Raw genomic sequence first — 21037 nt, forward strand, 5'->3', positions numbered from 1 at the left:
TTTTTTTTTTTTTGAGACAGAGCCTCAAGCTATCCCCCTGGGTAGAGTGCCATGGCATCACAGCTCACAGCAACCGCCAACTCCTGGGCTCAAGCGAGTCTCCTGCCTCAGCCTCCCAAGTAGCCTGGACTACAGGCGCCCACCACAATGCCTGGCCATTTTTTTGGTTGCAGCTGTCATTGTTGTTTGGCGGGCCTGGACTGGGGATACGAACCCGCCACTTTAGGTGTATGTAGCTGGCGCCCTAGCCGCTTGAGCCACAGGCGCTGAGCCACCTATTTTTTTTTAAAGACAGTCTCACCTTGTCATCCTTGGTAGAGGGTGGTAGTGTCATAGCTCACAGCAACCTCTAATTCTTGGGCTCAAGCAATTCTCTTGCCTCAGCCTCTGGAGTAGCTGGGACTACATGTGCCCACCACAATGCCTGGCTATTTTTAGGGACAAGGTCTGGCTCTGGTACAGGCAGGTCTTCAACCAGTGAGCTCAGACAATCCATTTGCCTTTGCCTCCCAGAGGGCTAGGATTATAGGTATGAGCCTCTGCCACTGTGCCCGGCCTTGTTTTTTGAGACAGTCTCACTTTGTCACCCTGGGTAGAGTACAATGATGTCACAGATTACAGCAACGTCAAACTCTTGGGCTTAAGCAATTCTCTTGCCTCAGACTCCTGAGTAGCTGGGACTACTACAGGGGCCCACAACACCCAGTTATTTTTAAAGATGAGGTCTGGCTCTGGTTCAGGCAGGTCTTGAACCTGTGAGCTCAGGTAACCCACCTGCCTTGGCCTCCAGGAGTGCTAGGATTACAGGTGTGAGCCACTGCCTAAAACCCATTTTTTTTTTTTTAAAGGGGGTCTTCTCAAAGCATTGAGAGAGTGGATCAAGCAGGGCTGTCCATCCCTGCTGCTGGAAACACAGCCTGTGGTGCCCTGAGTGTGGTCACCAAGGTCTCTCTTGTTGGTGTCTTGGGTGTTGGGTTAAGTATGAAGGCGGGCTTAGCCTGCCCCTTTTAGCTAGCATCTCATGATCCTGGAAGCACAGAGACTCACGTACAAAAGGAAGCATTGGCAACTGGAGCATTAAGCATGAAAGAAGCTATGATTTGGGTCATGTTGTGTGGCCAAGTGAGGCCCCATCTAACATCCTGTGCCAGGTACCTATAGACCAATTGACCTTTCTGGACCTCTGAGGGCATGGACTGCTCTCATAGAGTTAGCTGGGACTGTCCTCCCTGGACCAGTTTGATGAGAGGTGGGCATCTTCCAGCCAGGTTGGCAGGACACCCCACCTGGGCCCATCCCAGGGTAGCCCCAGGTCTCCAGTCATCCCTGGTAACTGGCAAGACCACAGAGATGACAATACCTGGTCTCAATCACTCTCCTGGAAGCCCCCTCCCACTCAGAGAAGCCCCAGGACTCAAAAGGAACCTCAGGCAGGGGGCAAGTTTCCATCTGGAATTGTTTAATGAGTCTACTTCTTACACGCATAATTATAAAAGAATAAGAATCGACAAAAATATTTTCTTTCCATAATATGTAGAGGTGGTTTGTTTCTGGGTTTTTTTTTTTTTTTTTTTTTTTGCCCGCCCCTGGCAGAACTCTTCATGGGGAGGGAAGGGAAGGGAGAAGTATAACCCTGAGGTGGGGATGGTTCCAACTCCCAACCCCGGAACCCCTGGTGGGTATGGGCCAGGCAGACATGTGTGGCTGGACAGCTGGGCTGGGGAGGGGACAGCAGCCGCTGACCAGCAGTGCGCTGAAGCTCAGTGAGTTTCAGTGCCTGCCTGAAAGCTCGGGGAGAGGTGGGGGTGGGAGAGTGCAGAGCCCCCAGCAGGCCTTGGCTGTTCCTCCTGCTGGGCCCTCATGACTTTCTACTCAGGCTTTGGGGCTCACCAGGGGCTGGGTTGAAACCCCACTGCCTGGTACAGACTACGAGTCTAGATTTAGGCACCCCTTGCTGTCTTTTAAATAGTTATGAAAAATGCCCCCCCAAACAAAACACAAACATGAAGTGGGGAGCTGACGGGGAGGACAGGCAATTGCATGCTTCTGTGCTGGGGATGGTGGCCAAGTTAAGAGACCAAGAGGCCATGGGGAGCCACAGGTGGAAGGCGCGCAGCTCCTCTGAGTCTCTTCTGGCCAAGGTAGCCTGAGCTCTGGTCTCTCTGGTGCCTAGCAGGGTGTGGCCTCCTTCTTTTAGAAGGTGGGGATGGCCTAAGGCCATGCCTTATAGGACTAGGCCACCATCTGTCTGTCCTGTCAACCAAGAAGCAGCAGGCGAAACCCCAGGAGCATTAAGAAAATGATAAAAGGCGTTGGGGTGGCAAAGGCGGCGGCTCCTCAGGGCAGCAGGGCTGGCCAGTGGGGATAGGAGAGGCACCTCGTATGCGCCTGTGGGGTTGCTCGGTCCCTCCTGCCTGGTCCCCGGGTGGCGGTGCAGCCTTGAAGCCACTTGTGCTCTCCTGTGATGGCTCCAGGTGGCAGGCAGGGCAACTGAGACGGCCCACAACTGGCTCAGAGGTATTCTTGTAGAAAGTGCAGCAGTGTGACTTCATAGTGCTCACCTGACTCTGGGCAGCGAATACTGTGTCTCTCGTTGGGGTAGATCTGTGGGAAAAGACAAGGCAGGCTAGGGCACCACGGGTCCACCCAGGGCTCTCCCCTCACCAGGCACATGGTACAGACAGGAAAGACAAATGAGCTCTGAAGCCCATAGATCTGGCTTCCTGTCCCGTCTCTACCACTGACTGGCCATATAAGTAGGCCCTTCGCAAAAAGGGCATGAATACAGACCTTTCGAAAGCTTGTTGGGAGGGCTTGGTAAGATAAAGTCTATAAAACCTTGCACCTGGGCTCGGCGCCTATAGCTCAACCGGCTAAGGCACCAGCCACGTACACCTAAGGTGGCGGGTTCGAATCCCCAGCCCGGACCTGCCAAAACAACAATGACGGCTGCAACCAAAAAATAGCCGGGCGTTGTGGCGGGCGCCTGTGGTCCCAGCTACTTGGGAGGCGGAGGCAGGAGACTCGCTTGAGCCCAGAAGTTGGAGGTTGCTATGAGCTGTAATGCCACGGCACTCTACCCAGGGGGACAGCTTGAGGCTCTGTCTCAAAAAAAAAAAAACAAAAAAAAACACCTTGCACCTGCCAAGCCTGCTGAAGAGGGACAAACCCAACTCTGCAGAAGAGGCTGAGGCTTCAAACCCCAGAAACACTTGGTACTCTCACCCTAATTTCCATTTTACTGAAAGGCCACCTTTGAACTGCACACAATAAGCTCTAGGTAACAGGATGGCCACTCTCTCCTCCAGGCTTTGTGTTTTCTGGGTCCTCTTACTAACCAAGGGCTATTAAGCCAAAAAGGGGATAGGAACAGGGAACTACCCAGTCTCCTCAAACCTGGCTCAGCCGATTCCCAGAGCCTTGGGTGGATAGACATGGAATGTACATCTTGCCTCTGGCCATGAAGTAAGGTCTCCCAAGGTGCTGATGGATATACCAACAGCTCCCCATTGCCCTCTGAGGACTGGCAGGACAGACTCTCCCAAAGAACTGAGGCTGCTGGCAGCAAGGCCAGGTAGCTCATTCCTTGACATCTCTTGCCAACAAGATGGGTTTCCAAACCATCCTTTCCTCTCCAGGATCATGGTGCCACCCTGGCCCATTAGTCTGAGAATGCACCAAATCACCTGTTAATCTCCCCTCTTTTTACCCTTGTCTTGGATGAATCATGAGTCGGACAGCACGGTTTGCAGCCTAGACCTCTGCAAGAACTTGCCAGCCTGACAACAAAACCAGCCTTTGGCCAGGTGCGGTGGCTCACACCTATAATACTAGCACCCTGGGAGGCTGAGGCAGGTGGATTGCCTGAGCTCACAAGTTCAAACCCAGACTGAGCCAGAGTGAGACTTCATCTCTAAAAATAGCTGGGCATTGTGGCAGGCACCTGTAGTCCCAGCTACTAGGGAGGCTGAGGCAAGAGGATTGTTGAGCCCAGGAATTTCAGTCTACAATGAGCAATGATGCCATGGCACTCTAGCCTGGATGACAGAGTGAGACTCTGTCTGTAAAAACAAAACAATTGGCCTATGAGTCTTGTAACCTGTCAGCTCCTGGGCCCCTTTCCTGTTCTAGCTCAGGCCCTGGCACCACTGGGGACAGGCCCAGCTGACCCCACTGCCAGCCATCTGTCCAGGCTGTGCCCTTGCTGTCATATCACCCTGGGTTCTAGCCACTTGGTTCCTCCCCCTTACCTGGGAGGACAGGGGGAGGGTCTGTTTGGCTCTCTACTGAACTCCCAGCCCTTTTAGCAACCTCCTTCCACCGGCCCAGGCCCTGTTATGTGGCAAATGTGATTTGTGAACAAAGAAGACCTGTGGCTAATGGCTACTTAATCCAGCCATTTTGGGGGTGTCTGAAACAGAAAGTGGGGTGTGCTCCATGCATCCCCAAACATTGCCCTACTCCCAGCCCTGGGGCAACCTTGAGTGCCAAGTGCTTTTCCTGAGAGAATTCATGTGAGATCCCATAGGATCCCAGGAGTCAGGGTTTTTGTGCCCATAGTGCAGATTGGGAATTGAGTCCTGAGGCTGAATGCTACCTCTGGGAAGGCAGTGGGCTCAGGGTTTCAGGCTTGAAAGGGCCAAGTGAAGTTCTATCACAGTCCCTCCTGACTCTGTACCCACCTGTAGCTGCTTGGGACTGTTGGTGAGGAACATGTCCCAGGTCAGCTTGGAATGTGGGGACTGGGGAGGTCCTGCCAAGAGGACAGCTCTTCACCCTACAAGGGAGCCTGGCCCCTTTATAGAAGCCCTACTCACTTCTACTGAGGCCCTGCCATTCCCTGAGCTCTGCCCCTTTACAGAAGCCCAGGCCCTCACAACTAAACCCTGCCCCTCACTGCAAAGGCCCTGTCCAGCTGGCCCAGTTTCTTCCCCACCCAGCTCTGGTTGGCTCCTGCCTGCCCTGGTCTCTTATCCATGGGTTACTCTCTCCTACATGTTTCTGTGTCCAAACAAGGGCCCCCCAGCCCTGGCTGCCTCCTCACTCATGCCAGCACCCTTAAATATTTCCTGCCCAGGGAATTCTTAGGCCCCCGACCCCCTTAGTAAGGGACTGCTGTATGCTTTCAGCACTCTGTGGTTGCTTCTAAGCAAATTTCTGTCGGTGTCAAAATCTCCTCCTTCCACCAGGCTCTGAGCTGGGGAAAGTGTGCACCCCCAACCCTACCCCTAGGAGTGACAAATGCTTGATGGATGGGTGGACAATGAACACTACGAACCAGGAAGCACAGGGCAGGTGGTGGCATGAATGCAGGGAGGGGAGTGTGAGCAGAGCCTCTGCTTCTGGTGGCAAACATAGTGGGAGGCAACCCCACCAGGCCCCACTGATCACACAGTATAGGGTCCCCCAAGCTCTCTTGACTCCCGAGGAGGGATCCTGAAGCACCCAGGAGCCACTCACCTGGAGCTGATAAGGTTTTCCTGCCCGGATCAGCTGGGAGACCAAGAAATTTGTGTGGAAAAAGTGCACGTTTTCATCTAGGAAGCCATGGAGGATGAGCAGTCGGTTGGGCCTGGGAAACAGGGTAAAGGATGTGAGGCCAGGAATTGAGAGACTGGTGGGACCATGCCTCTGCATACCCTGGTCTGGTCCAGCCACTGTCCATGACCCAACTAGCCTCAGAGTCTCTTGCAGCCCCAGCTTGGTGTTGAGAATAGATCCATAAGCCTGGAGCACAACTGGTGGGCCTGGTAGACCGGCTTGCTTCCAGGCAAGGAAGGAACAGGAGCATGCATCTGTGTGGGCAGGGGGCCTCTGCAGCACACTGCTCAACACTGCAGTGTACAAAATAATGTTCTAGAACTGCACCACCCAATACTTGAAATGTAATAGGAATAACTGAGAAATATAATTTTTTTTTTTTTTTTTTTAGAGACAGGGTTTCGTTCTGTTACCTAGGCTAGAGTGCTATGGCTTTATTATAGCTCACAGCAGACTCCAACCCCTGGGCTCAAGCAATTCTCCTCCCTCGGCCTCCTAATGTGCTGAGACTACAGATGTGCACTACTATGCTCAACTAGAAAATATTTTTTTGAGGTGAAATTCACATAACCTAAAAGTAATCATGTAAAAGCACACTATTCAGTGGCATTTGGTGCACCCACAATGTTGTACAACCACTATCTCTCCCTAATTCCAGAACATTCCATCACTCTGAAGCCAAGTCCTATTCCCATTAGCGGTTACTACCCATCCCTGGGCAGCTGCTAATCTGTATTCTGTCTTGATATATTTATTAATTTAGTTAATTTGAATGTAAACTTAAATTTCAATGGCCATGTGTGGTGACCAGCTCTCATACTGGATAGCAAAGTCCATAGCAGTGATTCTGGCAAGAGTGCATGTCGGCCTTGCTGGCCCACACACCAGGCCCCAGGAGCAGCCACCCTGGGAGAGCAACACAGGTGGATTTTAAGCCCCTGCCTATCCCAGGAAGCTGCATAGAACCCTGGTGAACACTAACCAGATGGACACACCAGAAAGTGGCAACTCCATTTTTTCTACATGAGAAAGTGAGGCCAAGGCCAAGACCAATGTCAAAAGTGTGAAATGGGACATCTGAACTGGTCTCACAGCCTTGGACGCTGTCACCATTTGGGACACTTATGTCCTGGGCCATAGTGTCAAAACCCAGAAGGCAGAGGCTGTTTACTGTCCTTACTGATGGAGAGGGCCTAAGGCTGATACTTGCTCACAGAGGCTTCTTTTGAGGAGAAAGGGAAGCTGAATGCATGAAAAATGCTATAACTCTAGTTCCTTCTGCCTCTCTAAAGGTGGGGCTATGCACCTCCTTCCGTCCATGAGCACCTCTCAGCGCCCCTTCCTTTGAAGTGTGGTAAGGAAGGAGAGCTGGCAAGAGCGGGCTTCACAGCACACACAGGTAGGTATCAGCCTTGCCCAGGCCACAGGTGCACAGGAGGGATGGTGGGAGGGCATCCTGGATAGACAAAGAAATAGCAGGTGCCAGGGGAATGGCATCGTGTGGCAAGAGAGCACTTGGAGGAATGTAGGGTATAGGGTACAGTGTCCTTACTCGTTGGGCAGCTTTTCCACGTGCAGGGCCACAGAACCTGCCTCGTAGCCATGCTGGTTGTTCTCAGGGATGTCCATGTAGCGCTCTGTGTACCCTGTATCATACGCCATCCAGACTGTGACTGGGGCACCTGCAATAGCGACCTGGGGAGGAGAAGGGGAAGAGAGAAAAAGGGGAAGAAAGGCGTTGGTCAGGGAGCCTGTGCCCGCCAGCCGTCCCGGGGCCTCCCCGGAGCATAGGAGCCATCATGCACTTGGGGCTAGCAGAGAGGGGCCCTCAGACCGTGTGTCTCCGTGGGCCATGTGCTGCTCCAGGGTGGGCAGGGCACCACGGGTGGGCGGATGAGGGCCCTGCTCCCCCTGCCCTTCCGCCGCCTCCTCCTCCTCATGGCCGCGCCCCCACAGTGCCCTGAGGTGCCACCGGCCTGGGGGCCCCTCCCGCCGCTCTTCACACCATGCCCCACCTCTGCCCATCCGAGGCCGGGGTCCCGGGCTCAGCCTCCCACAGAGAGCTGCTGGCAGGGTTTTGTGCAGCCGGATGCCATCCTGGGGTCGGCGGCGGGCAATGAGGAGGGGGGCTCGGCCCCGTGGGGCTGCTGCGGGGAGAAACAGCCACGTGGCAAGGCCCCTGCCGAGATGCCTCCGGGGTGTGGCGGGTGGGTGCAGACGGGGGAGCAGGTAGGTGCGGGGCACAGTGGGGTTGGCTGGGGGAAGGACCCACCTTGAATACCTGGGGCTTGTGGATCAGCCCCATGAGGGAGAGGAAGCCACCATAGGACCAGCCGTGGATGGCAACGCGGCTCAAGTCGATGAAGCCGTACTTCTCGGCCACGAACTGCAAGCCCTCCACCTGGTCCTCGATCTCCACCTGACCCTGGGGATGAGGCCGGGCACCTCTCAGCTGCCTCCTTCCAGGTGTGCCCCTGTGGTCCCACCTCTATCTTCTCCCTCTGGGAGCACAGCTGGCTTTCTGGGTGCCACCTGTCTCCTGAGGATACCCCCAACCTGGCACTGGCCCTACTCTGCACCTTGTAGGCCTCAGTATGCTCACCCCCCAGTGGGGCAGTAACAAGAAGAGGGTTCTGTCACAGAGGGAACCAGGATAAAAGGAGACTGGACACATACTCCAGGGCTCAAAGACTGGCTGGTGCCATCCTGACACTGTCACCAACATTACTGCTGTTATGGTCTGGGTATCTCTGTCCTCTTCAAAACTCACACTGAGAACCCCACTGAGGCCTTCTGGGGTGGCTGGGCCATGAGGGCCCTGCCCTCAAGCGTGGGACCAGACTTGCTGGAGGGCGTCAGCCCCCTTTCTGCCCTCTCTGCTGTGTGAAGAGGACACAGCACTCTGCCCTCCAGGGGCTACACTAACAAGGCACCATCTCTGAAGCAGGGAGCCGCCCTCACCAGCCCTGCGAGTGCCCTGACCATGGACTTTCCGGCCTCCAGAACCACGAGAAATAAGTATCTCTTCCTCATAAATGCCCCAGCCTATGGGACTTTGTTATAGCAGCAGAAATGGACTGGGATGATAGTCACCACCCAAACCTCACTGCTAATGCTGCTTCCAGGGCTACCAGCCCCTGCCATGCCCAGCCCTCAGTACTTCCGTGAACCTAGACAGTGGAGCAGCGTCCAGACCATGAACTCAGGTGCCAGGTGGGATGCATGTGTCCCCACAGAACATGGCTCAGAGCTGAGCAGCAAAGCAGCTATTCCCCTTAAATCCAAAGGCCAAATCATTGTGCACAGGTCATTGAGGCCAGAACTGCCCTCTGCTGCCCCAAGTTGCCCAACTTAGGAAGGGCCCGAGCAACCGGAAGGGAAGTTACCATCTGGTTCTTCAGGGCCCCTTCGAACCGAAGGCCCCGCTGACACGAGCCCCTGCCATCGATCACAACCACAGCATAGCCCAGGGATGCCAGCGTGTTGAGCCGAAGGTATTTGATCCCCTTGAAGGAGTTATTCACCAGCTGTACCTGTGGGAAGCAAGGCATGGATGCAGTGCTTGGGGTTCTGGGGCAAGTCCAGTCAGAGTCACCAGCAGGATAGGGACAGGTATAGCATGGGACCCAGAGCCTAATTATGTGCCTGTACTTTATCAGGAGGTGCTGGGCACTTGAGAGTGACAAGGTCAGACAGGGGGACCGTGCCCTGGTCTTCCCTGGGAAGGCCAATCTGCTACTACTGTGGTAAAGGACTGGTCTTCTTCTAGGATGGAGCCATCCTGGGCCCTGCAGAGTGCTGAGCAGCATCTGTGTCCACTTGCCCTATGCCTGGAGCACCCCTTCCTCAGCTGTCACAACAGCAAATGTCCTCAGATGTCAGCCAGTGTTTCCTGGGAGGGGGCCAGAGCTGCCTGGGTGAGACATCCCACCTTAGATGGATCCACCTACCCATCTATCTGCCTACCCCTGACCCCTGCTCAGGGGATTGGGCTCCCTTTGTCCCAGGCTGGTGACTAGGGGGCTTCCCAGAGGGATAAGAAAGAGATCAGGCAAAGGCAGAGGGGAGTCTGTCTGGAGGGAGGAAGGGAGGATTGTGGGAGCAGACGCTGGGGCAAGGGAACAAGATCTCCCCCCACCCCTGCCCCAAGCCCTGTATAGTCAGGATTGAGCAACAGAGAGGTGGAGGGCACTGGGAAGGTGGCTGTGGGCCTCCCACTGACTTGTCCCTACCAGGCACCCACCTGGGGGCCTCCGTACACAAAGAGGACGGTAGGGTGCTTCTTCCCCGGCTGCACGGCATGCGGCTTGTAGATCATGCCGTAGAGTCGCACGTCGGCACGTGTGTGGAAGTGGAAGATTTCTGGGGGTACGTAATCCGGAGGGCAGCCTGCAGGAGATGAACTGGCTGTGGCTGCAGGGCTAAGGGCGCAGGCTAGCCAGGGAAGCCACCACCAGCCAAGCTACATCCAGCTGACACCCTCACTCTAGGGCCTCACCCCAGGCCCAGAGGGTGGACCCTGAGCACCCCTCTTGTCCTAGGCTTTCCAAGGTTTAAAAGGCAGAACTTTGCGGCACTTGGGGTGCCACCAAGTGTGGACGGGTGTGGAAATTCAGATAGCAGTTCCTATGGCGAGAAAGTAATCCCTCCCAACATCCACCCTCTGCTTACCCCTAGCAGTTCAGCTATGACCACAACCATCATTAGGAGCCCCAACACCTGCTAGCCCCCACAGAGGTATCCACAATCCTGGAATTTGACTATGAGCTAATCTATGGCCTATTTCTCATAAATTTTTCCTTAAATAATTTGTTTGGGGTAAATTTAGGTGAGTCAATTTATAGGTAGATGAGTAAAGGGTACTTGAGATCTGTGGTTGGGAGGGGTTTGCTGTAAAACGACAGAAGGTGAATATTCTCTGCTTGGTGGGCCAGACCCAGTGTCACCTACCCTGTTGGGCTAAAGCGGCCATATTCCATGTAAATGACTGTGTGGCCAGTGTGCCAATGCCTAATAAAGTTTGCCTTCAAACATGCTGCAGAGTAGGAGTTCTGTGAAACCCAGGGCACCCAAGTTTTGATCCCTGTCCCTTGGCCTCAGTTTCCTCATTTGTAAAGCCAGGGCCCAATTGCCTGCCTGTTTTAGTACAGATAGAAGAGTCGTCATGGAGTTTGTGGTGAGAAAGCTCTGGGTCTATTTCTGTTCCAGGGGATGATGTATGACAAAATGCTTTCTGGCCCACAGAACACCCCACACATGCCAGGAACTGTTTTCTAGAATGTTCTAGAAACCTCCCAACACAGCAAAATTAGAACTAGGGTAGGTCATCCTATTTACTGAGTGATTTCAGAGCACCAGGCAGTGTGCTGGGAATTTAGTTTTCATTCTACATACTTGCGCATATTTCATTGATAAAGAACTTTCTTTTCTTTTTTAGAGAGGGGATCTCACTCTGTCACCCAAGCTAGAGTGCAATGGCCTCATCATAGGTCACAGCAGCTTTGAACTCAGGGCTCAAGCAATCTTCCTGCCTCAGCTTCCCATTAAAAAAATATTTTTTGTAAAGGCAGTCTTGCTATGTTGCTCAGGCTGGACTTGAACTTCTGGCCTCAAAGGGATCCTGCTGCCTCAACTTCGCAGAGTACTAGGATTGCAGGTGTGAGCCACTGCACCCAGCCCAGATAAACATTTAAGGGTGAGAAAGTGGGCAGCGCCTGTGGCTCCGTGAGTAGGACGCCGGCCCCATATACCGAGGGTGGTGAGTTCAAACCTGGCCCTGGCCAAACTGCAACAAAAAAAATAGCCAGGCGTTGTGGCAGGCGCCTGTAGTCCCAGCTACTTGGAAGGCTGAGGCAAGAGAATTGCCTAAGCCCAGGAGTTGGAGGTTGCTGTACCAAGGGCGATAAAGTGAAACTCTGTCTCTTAAAAAAAAAAAAACAAAAAAACCCAAAACCAATAAAAAAGAATACAAAATGGGGCAGTGCCTGTGGCTCAAAGGAGTAGGGCACTGGCCCCATATGCTGGAGGTGGTAGGTTCAAACCCAGCCCCGGCCAAAACTGCAAAAAAAAAAAAAAAGCACTGAAGAATGGTGCCCAAATTAAAAAAAAAAAAAAAAAAGAATACAAAATGATTTAAAAAAAAGGGTGAGAAACTGATGCCTAAGGCCCTGCATCCTTTGTGTGATGCAGTCAGAACTAGAACCTAGGGCCACCAAGCAGTGTCCTGCCCTGAGCCTCTCATGACTGGGCTCTCTCTCCTTTCTCAAATGAAGGCTTTGGAATGTCTGCTCTGTGTAGGCCAGGGGTCCTCAAACTTTTTAAAGAGGGGGCCAGTTCACTGTCCCTCAGACCACTGGAGGGCCGGACTGCGGGCCCTGGGATGAGTTGGCTGCTAAGCAGGACAGGCAGCGGCGGCAAAAACTCCCGGTGGGCTGGACAAATGTCCTCAGTGGGCCGCATGTGGCCGGTGGGCCATAGTTTGAGGACACCTGGTGTAGGCTATAGTGGCCAGTCACTCAGCACACAAAGACACTTGTAGAAGGCCCTCTAAGTGCTGCCACAGCCAGGATGCCAGAGTCAGGGAGGAAGGTGAAGCAGAAGCCTGAGCACCAGGGCAAATTCTGGGCTGACTTGGGCAGACACTGAGTCCCCATATGCACTGACTGTCTTCATTCTACTGTTTACTTGCCACCTTCTGACTGGCCTGGGGGCTCCCCAAGGATAGACTGTATCTCACTCATCACAATCTGGCAGATAGCTGGCATGGAATTAAGCTACTGCCCAGTGACCTGTGAGGTCCCTTAGTGTCACTCAGACTTGAGACTGCATCAGGGTGCAGAGCCCTCAGACGCTGAGGGAGAGGGAGACCCCAGCTGCTGCCTCACACGCCAGTGGGGTTCCCTGTACCAGTGCAACTGGACCATGTCCCATTTTATAGATGACCCAGCTGAGAGTCCCGAGGAGAAGGGGCCTGGGGTTACTCACTGGCTGCCTCCATCATGCTGGCCCAGAACCGGGGCTGCTTGTGCAGAGGGTCACCATCGGGGCCACTGAGCTTGTAGACGTGCACGCATGGTGGCGTGCTCACACTGCTGTAGTGGCTGACGAACATGTCAAAGTTCTGTAGGCAGAACAAGGGAGGGCTGAGCTCTGTAGGATGCCCTGCTCCTGGGTGGCTTCCTTCTCCTGGCTCTGACCCCTCTGCTTGGGCCTCCATTACTGAGTATTGTCTCATTTTTTTTTTTTTTGAGATAGAGCCTCAAGCCATTGCCCTGGGTAGAGTGCTGTGGTATCACAGCTCACAGCAACCTCCAACTCCTGGGCTCAAGCGAGTCTCCTACCTCTGCCTCCCAAGTAGCTGGGGCCACAGGCGCCTGCCACAACACCCGGCTATTTTTTGGTTGAGGCTGTCATTGTTATTTGGCAGGCCTGGGCCGGATTCGAAACCGCCACCTCAGGTGTATATGGCTGGCGCCTTAGCCACTTGAGCCACAGGTGCCGAGCCATGAGTATTGTCTCTTTATCATACCTACTCCACATTCTGTTACTACAATCTCAAAGCTCCACTCACTGACAACAGGTGGGTGCTACTGCTGTTACCCCTATTTTGCATATAAAGAAACTGAGGCCAAGAGAATCCATTCCGTGGCCAGAGAGGCCCACAGGCCAGCCCACCTTGCTGATTCTGCAGCCTGCAAACTGCTACTGACTCTTGCCCTAGACTAATGTTGGCCCTCTACATGTATACTCCCTGAGGTTCTAGGATGCTCTGAGAGGCTAAGGTTCTAGGATGCTCTGAGGGGCTAAGGGCCACCTCCCACCTCCCATGGAGTGGCAGCAGCAGCCTAAGTGGATAGTTTCCAGGGCTCCATCACTCTATCTGGGGGTGGCAGTGGGTGTACCACCCCCTTCCTCTCCTTACCTAGGCAGGGGTGTGTGTGCTATGGGGCACTTGGGGATGTAGGGAGGGGCCCACCTGGCTCATGGAACAGCTGTGGGAGAAGCCGGGTGTGGTGAGGCGCACAATCTCCCCAGCCGACTCGTAGCTGACCACGTAGAGGTGGTGCTCCAGGGGTGTGTCCTTCGTGCCTTGGAAGTACACCAGCTTGGTCTCCTCATTGACCCAGATCTGCAAGGGGAGAGGGAGCTCCTGTGACACATCCTGCCCTAGGTTTCCCGTGCCTCCCTGTCCCACAGCAGCTGGGCCCTGCCCTGTAGGGTAGGTCTGGCACTTTGTGGATGGGGGAGCCATCCTCCCCCAAGTCTGGCTGTAGCCCACTGGCCAAGAGCACACGCTGATCTAGCTGAGCAGGTTCTCTCCCTGGTCTCAGATGTCTAACTCCAAGATGAACTGGGAGGCCGTTCCCAGATCCAGGACAGGCATAGCACTGGGATTGAAGCTGAGGGAGGGCCTGGTCAGCTCATCCCTCCAAACAGGTGCTTAGGGCTCAGAAGTGGGGCTGTTCCTAGGAGGTGCAGGGTGGTTCTCAGGTAGGGTCCCCAAGAACAAAAGGAGGAAAGCTTGAGCTGCCCAAGCAGCTACAGCCTTCTCCAATGTGTGCCCCACTGTCACCATCACAGAAGCAGTGCTGCCACCAAGGTGAGGTGAGACCCTGACTTTGGCCAACTGTAAAAAAAACAGAACCAGGCGGCCACAGAGGTCTGTGGGATTGAGGACCGGCTCTTGCCCTCTCTTGTGGATAGAAGGACATCACCCCAATGCCAGGGCCCATGAAGCCAACAGAGGTAGCTAAAGGGACCACAAGAGATGTAAAGAAACTGAGAACAAATGGCTTCTTGGGTGGGAGACAGTGGAGACAGACTTGCAAGGTTGGATGCAGCTTCAGCAGGGCTCACATGCTGCTAGGGGGATGTGACCTACTGCCACTTGTCTGGTGCCACCCTGGAAGCTTAGAGGACAAACACCTAAAAAGGACACATCCTTTGACCTTGGAATTAGGCTCCTGAGAACTGTTCCTGACAAATTCATGGTAAGGCGTCCAAAATCTGGGTATAAAGATGCTTAAGTTTTTTTTTTTTTAATTGTTAGGGATTCATTGAGGGTACACAGAACCAGGTTACACTGATGTCCTTTGTGAGATAAGGACCTTCTTATAATTGTGTCCTGCCCCCAAAAGGTGTAACACACCCCTTGTCCCCCTACCTCCTCTCTCTTTCCCTGCTTTTTTTAAGACTAAAAAAATAACAAGTTCAATCAAAATAGCAAGTTCAATCCCAAAGAGATGGGACAGGTTGTCATTCTAGCACAACTTGCTGTGGCCACGTAAAACAATACTTTTGGAAAAACTCAACCACACTTCTTAAAGCAAGAATACTGTGTATTTTCTGCAGAGATCTGTCCACACAAGAAAGATGATAGTGATTATCTTGAAGGAGGCTCAGAGAGGACTCCCACTTAAGTCTCACCAGGAACGAGTGAATTAATTCCTGATGTATTTGTTGTTAGCACACTTTTTACAGGCAAGCTTTCTAGAAACAGAATGTTAGTGGAAAATCCAAAACCCCATGTGGTGATGTGCTGGTTTTGCCACAAGGACAACGTGGGAAGATGCACAAACAGGGGACGCTCTGTCCAGATGGTGAGACCCCTAAGAGTGGCTCAGAAACAGGCCAGTTGGGTCAGAGCCACTCACTGTGCTGTTGAGGCTCACTGCATCTCATCCTAAAGGAAGGTCTGGCTTAAAAGGTAGAGTGCACAGTCCCAGACAGGGACTTAAAAGGACAGGTCACATGTTTTTTAATTTTTGAAATGTATCTGCTTATGTTTTTCTCAATTTCAGGATAGAAAGATAAGATATGCAGAGGGCAAAACATTCAAAATGACATAGGGAGGTAATAATATTAGTTCATATGTGTGGTAGACACCATGCTGAGGGCTTAAAATTAAAAGTACTTTACGACCAGGCCTATAAATCCAGCACTTTGGGAGGGTAAGGCAAGAGGATCACTTGAGGCCCAGAGTTTGAGACCACCCTAGGCAACATAGTCAGACTTAATCTCTACAAAAAAATAGAAAAAATAGCCAGGTGTGGTGTGTGCCTGTAGTTCTAGCTACTCAGGGTGCTAAGGTGGGAGGATCTCTTGAGCTCAGGAGTTCAAGCTGTAGTGAGCTGTCCCACTGTACTCCAGCCTGAGTGAAAGAGCAAGACCCTGTCATAAAACAACAGCAAACAAACATAAAAAAACACCTCCCCAAATTACAGTACTTCAAAGTAGGGTCCTCACAGATGTGTGTGTGTGTGTGTGTGTGAGAGAGAGAGAGAGAGAGAGAAAGAGAGAGGCAGACAGACAGACAGTGCTGGAAAGGTGGAAAGTTTGGAGCCATTTAATATCCCCATTTTACAGGTGAGGAAAGTTAGTCTTAGCCAATACCCAGGCAACCAGGGCCTGATCCAGGCTATGAGATGCGGTGGGTACTCCAGGGCTCAGCTGCAACCACAGCACAGCAATGGGGAACAGGTGACCACCAACTACCCCTTCACTTTTTGGGAACCAACCTTCTCACCCTGAGTCACACACAGAAGTGCGGATGTGAAATTGTACAGAAAGGAGGCCGTGCTATTGATTTATAACTTGCTTCTTTCCTGAGAGTTCAGTGATGCCAAGTCTGTGACAGGCATTTGGACAAGTCCAGTTGTACCATGATCTATATGACTGTCGGGTGTTGACATAACCCAGACCCAGCCATGGCAGCCTCTGCTTGCTGGCCCAGGTTTTTACAGATAGCTGTCCTACTGTATACACATCACTGTGATGCATAGTTCTGGGCACACATCACACAAGGGCTCCGGGCTGGTCTTGTACGGTCCGCAGCTCATCTACCAGATCAGATGAGATGCACACTAACACTATAGTAGGGGCTGTCTCTGCCCCCAGAAAGGCTAAGCCATGCTGTCCCAATGTGCTACAGGGGGGTCCTTGGCTCCCCTTCTCCTGCCAGCCCTGGGTAAGGGTCTGCTGGCTTCTCTACTTCCAAAGTATTAACAACACCCAGCTGTGTCTCCTACCAGATATTTGCTCTATTTTCTTCTTTGTATCTAAGTCTCTGTTCTACGAGGCCTTTGTTTTGATGTGAGAAAGAAATCCAGAGGGTCTGATTAATAAGCCCCTATGGCAAAATGTGGACCTTAGTAGAATCAGCCCTCAGTAAAGACATGGAAGGCACAAGTCAGGCCTGTCCACATTTTTGACAATGCTGTGCTTGGGGCCAGAGAAGAGACACCTCTCCTCTCTGCAGCTGCACCTCTTGTTTGAGAACCTCCTGGGAACTGACTAGCCAGGAGATGGCTGTGACCAGAAGCTGAATGTCCCTCCATGGTAAGCAGGAAATGTCCCTGCTAACTGTGCTCCTGGGGAGAAGTGGAATCACCGAGTGGAAGGAAGCTAACTGAACCCCTAGGCAGCATGAAGAACAGGTGAAGCCCCACCCATCGGGGTCCTGGCTGGGGTGACCACTGAGAATGAGGATAGGACCTATGTGGTGGAGCTTGGGGACAGGCCCTGACTCTCTACCAGCAGCTGGCTGGACCTCCAGCCCCTAGGCTAAGTGCTCACATGATGAAGAAAGGACAGTGCAGGGCGTAGCCAGGAGGAAAGACATATGGAGCTGGAGGGTGTGTGCATGGGTGCCTGTGTGTCACATGTGTGCAGGCTGCGATCACACTCTGGTACCTTGGAGCCGTGCCTTGCCAAAACCTCCCATTCACCGCTGGTCAGAGCGATTTCCTCCTTAATGGGGCACTTAAATTCATCTGGAAGTAAGGAGAGGAAGAAAGGTGAAGGGATGCAGGGACCCACAGACCAAATGTCACCCAAGCAAACTTGCCACAGAGCCACTGAAACCCAGGTTTGTGGCATGCCTGGATACCAACTCAGGCCATGGGGGGATGGGAAGGGTAGCTGGCTGGGCCCAGGCCGGGGTATGGGGTTGTTAAGGCCAGTTTGTGCCCTGAGGATGGCTGACCCAATATTTCTCATGCAGATCCAGGAATCTAGATTTTATCAGAATTTCCCAGTTTTAGGACCCTTTGAAGGCCAGCATCTCTGTGTACAGCGACCTTCTGGGCCCATAACTTAAGACAGTTGGGATTCTATAGAACAAGACTTTGATTAAAGCATGGTAATTAATAAATAATACAGCACAGATGTGTTTTGACACATATCAGAAGTACATGAGACCAACTTGCAGGTGAAGGCTCATTCTTCCTTTTTAACTTTTTAGGTCTAAAGCAGGCATCCTCGAACTACGGCTTGCAGGCCACATGCAGCCCGCTGAGGACATTTATCTGGCCCGCCAGGTGTTTTTGCCACTGCTGCCTGTCCTGCTTAGCAGCCGACTTATCCCAGGGCCCACAGTCTGGCACTCCAACGGTCTTAGGGACAGTGAACTGGCCCCCTGTTTAAAAAGTTTGAGGACCCCTGGTTTAATGCAAACTGTCACAAATGTTTCTCTCAGGAGGGACAGTGGCCCAGGAAAAGCAATGGCAGCTTCTTCTGGAGCCACTGGTGATAACGTTAGTGGGGAGAAGTTGCCCCCAGGGCCCTGCCATACAGACTCCAGCCTGAATCCCCACACTATTGTTTGGGATCCAGTGATACTTCAGTCTCCTCCCCACCCTCCAACACCGTCTGGGATATGCATGGCACAGATGCAGTCCCTGAGCAAGTGCTAGGAAACCTGGGTAACCACCTCAAAGTCTGAGAGGTCACCTGAGGGCACCATGGCAACCTGGAGAGTCAGTGCCTCCTCAATCCCCGGCCACAGCTGCTGCCAGCTCTACCCTGAGACCACCTGGCCCATTTTTCAAGGGCAGGCAGAAATGACTTTTAAGCGAAATCCCTATCTTAGGGGGCAGTGGCTAAACCAGACAGACCAGAAAGCAAAACACTGACCAACCAAATCAAACTCCCTTCCCTTCGATCTGCAATAGCTACATCTAACCTAAGGGAGGAAGGTCACTCCTCAGCCCATGCCTGACTCAGATCCTCAGGGGCTTGAGGGGATGGCAGCTGCCTTGGTCTGGTTTGTGGACTCTCCCTGTGCCAAGAGCTCATCTGGGGCAGTCCTGCCCACCAGGGACAATGGGCAACATCTGAGGAGGTGTCGGCTCACATCTGGACACCCAGGCATAGCTCTCTGGCCACACCACCTCTCTACCTGGCTGGTCCCTTTGGTGCTCTGCTGTCGTGAGGCTGCAACCCTACTTGTGTGCAAGGATGCCTACACTTCCACCATGAACCCATTCTGCACCCCTGAATGACAGGTGCAGGAACCATCCTACCCAGCACTTCTGCTGCTGGGCACCTCAACTCGAACACACACAGACCAAACCCAACTCTGGATTCTTCTTCACTAAAGCAGGCCTTCTCAGAGTCTGCCTCAGCCAGGACCTCCGCAAACCACATCACTAAGCTGTCAGAGCATACCCAGAATCAGATCTGTGGGAACAGCTCAGCCACTGCTGCAACTCTAGTCCTGCCCCTCCCCTTCCCCTCAGCCTGCACTCTACACAGCAACCAGAAGAATAGCATGTTAAACCGATATGGTAACAATGACTTCCTGTTTCCCTCAGGAAAAGCCCAAGTCCTCCCTGCAGGCCACCAGGTCAGTCCCCTCTCTGCCCTCCCCTCCTTCTTCTCTCCCTCCTCCTCACTCTGCTCCAGCCTCCAAGATGCCAGATTTGGTCCTGTCCCAGGGCCTTTGCACAGGCTACCTCTGCCTGGAGTGTGCTGTATGGCCCCATCACCTCCTCCAGGTCTCTGCTCATGGAAACATCTTCCTGATCTCCCATTCTAAAGAGAAGGTTCCTCACTTTAACCCAGCAGTTCTCAACCTGTGGGTCATGGCCCCGCTTCCATTTGTAACAACGCAGCAAATAGGAAGGTTGAGAACCACTGCTCTAACCTCTCATCCTACTGTGTTTCCCTTCACCACATTCCTTGCACCTGAGATGGTATCTTTAATTGTTTTGGGTTATTGTCTATCTCTTCCACTGGAATGTGCCACAAGAACAAGGACTTTTCTTTTTCTTTTTTTAATTATATCCTTAGCACCTAGAGTGGGGTCAGCAACTTTTTCTACAAAGACCCAGGACTAAGTACTTTTTCTTTTCTTTTTTTTTTTTTTTGAGACAGAGCCTCAAGCTATCCCCCTGGGTAGAGTGCCATGGCATCACAGCTCACAGCAACCTCCAACTCCTGGGCTCAAGCGAGTCTCCTGCCTCAGCCTCCCAAGTAGCTGGGACCACAGGCGCCCGCCACAACGCCTGGCCATTTCTTGGTTGCAGCCATCATTGTTGTTTGGCGGGCCCGGGCTGGGGATTCGAACCCACCACTTAGGTGTATGTGGCTGGCGCCTTAGCCGCTTTAGCCACAGGTGCCGAGCCAGTACTTTTTCTTAATTGCTTTTCAAGACATAGTTTCTGTTGTGGCTATGTAACTCTGTGGCCCAAAAGCAGCTGTAAGCTATAAACTAGTGGGCATGACTGTGTGCCATTAGAACTTCGGCAGACTGGACTTGACCCATGGGCCATAATTTGCCAACCCCTGGTGATGCTAAGGTTTAGCAGACAATAGGTGTTCAAGGCTGGCCCCATACTCCTCCTTGCCTCAGTTCCTGAGGGGCATGCTTGGTTGGCAGGGCTCACCCATGAACAAAGGGAGCACTGAACCACAAATGACTAATGCCACAGGTCAGTGGCACTCATCAAGCTCTGCTCACCTTCTCCAGGGCTGAAGGGCTCGCTCCAGTCATAGCCCTTGGGTTTTAAAATAGCAGTGACTTTGTACAAGTGGCAGAAGCCAGTCTTGCACTCATTGGCGCGGAGGAAACAGAGCTCTTCCTCTCCCTCTGACTGGGGGAAGGGATAAAAGATGTCGTGAACCTGTCCGGGCAGGATAGAGAAGACATGTCAGAGGTGGGGAGATGAGGCTCTGACAACTGTCCAGGCTCACTAGCCCCCAGACTTTCCCCATCCCTGGCCAGAGAAAGCCAAACCCTGAGCTCACTTCCCCACACAGGGGTAAGCCTCATCCATTGCTGGCCCCACGCCCTCCTGGGGACCTGGGAGGGAGGTGGCCTCACTCTAGAACCCCAGGCAGGGCACCCAGCTGGTCCCCTTCTTACGTTGATCCAGACATTGGTGACCTCTTCATACACCACGTACGGCTGGACGTTCTTAGGGACAGCTCTAGCGAAGGCCAGCCGCTGTTCCTCGCTCTCAGTGGCTAGGATGAACAGGGCTGGGGGGAGGAGGACCAGCTGGAGGCGCTGTTGGGGTCGGTCTAGGAACATGGCCCACGCACTGAGAGGAGAAGATGGGAAGGAAGCCAGGAGGGAACCTCAGTGGCTCTTGGAGAAGAGGCCAAGGGACACAGCATCCATCCCTCCAAGCTTGATGCTGTCCTTTATTTCCTATTTTTCTTTACATGGACAATCTTTTAATTTTTTTTTTAACTTTTTTTTTTTTTTTTTTTT

The 21037-nt window shown here is 52.9% G+C and overlaps 1 protein-coding gene across 6 annotated transcripts in view; it reads right to left on the reverse strand.

The window, feature by feature from the left end:
* Nucleotides 1-1442: 1442 nt before the first annotated feature.
* DPP9 (dipeptidyl peptidase 9) overlaps nt 1443-21037 on the reverse strand; it is a 43472-nt gene continuing 23877 nt past the window's right edge. For 4 of the 6 annotated variants that reach the window (XM_023512551.1, XM_023512552.1, XM_023512550.1 and 1 more), the window contains 11 exons: nt 20687-20864; nt 20282-20444; nt 17233-17312; nt 13517-13669; nt 12526-12661; nt 9785-9930; nt 8928-9074; nt 7814-7966; nt 7094-7236; nt 5461-5572; nt 1443-2604 (listed from right to left, as the gene is read on the reverse strand). In XM_023512551.1, the coding sequence (XP_023368319.1) occupies nt 2512-2604; nt 5461-5572; nt 7094-7236; nt 7814-7966; nt 8928-9074; nt 9785-9930; nt 12526-12661; nt 13517-13669; nt 17233-17312; nt 20282-20444; nt 20687-20864 (1504 nt within the window). In that variant the 3' untranslated portion in view covers nt 1443-2511. Of the gene's footprint in view, nt 2605-5460; nt 5573-7093; nt 7237-7556; nt 7689-7813; nt 7967-8927; nt 9075-9784; nt 9931-12525; nt 12662-13516; nt 13670-17232; nt 17313-20281; nt 20445-20686; nt 20865-21037 lie in introns of those variants that run through there. The other 2 variants (XM_023512554.1, XM_023512553.1) reach the window with 2 other exon arrangements.

Source organism: Otolemur garnettii, unplaced genomic scaffold (assembly GCF_000181295.1).
Source record: "Otolemur garnettii isolate 467f Iridium unplaced genomic scaffold, OtoGar3 scaffold00029, whole genome shotgun sequence".
Taxonomy (NCBI): Eukaryota; Metazoa; Chordata; class Mammalia; order Primates; family Galagidae; genus Otolemur; species Otolemur garnettii.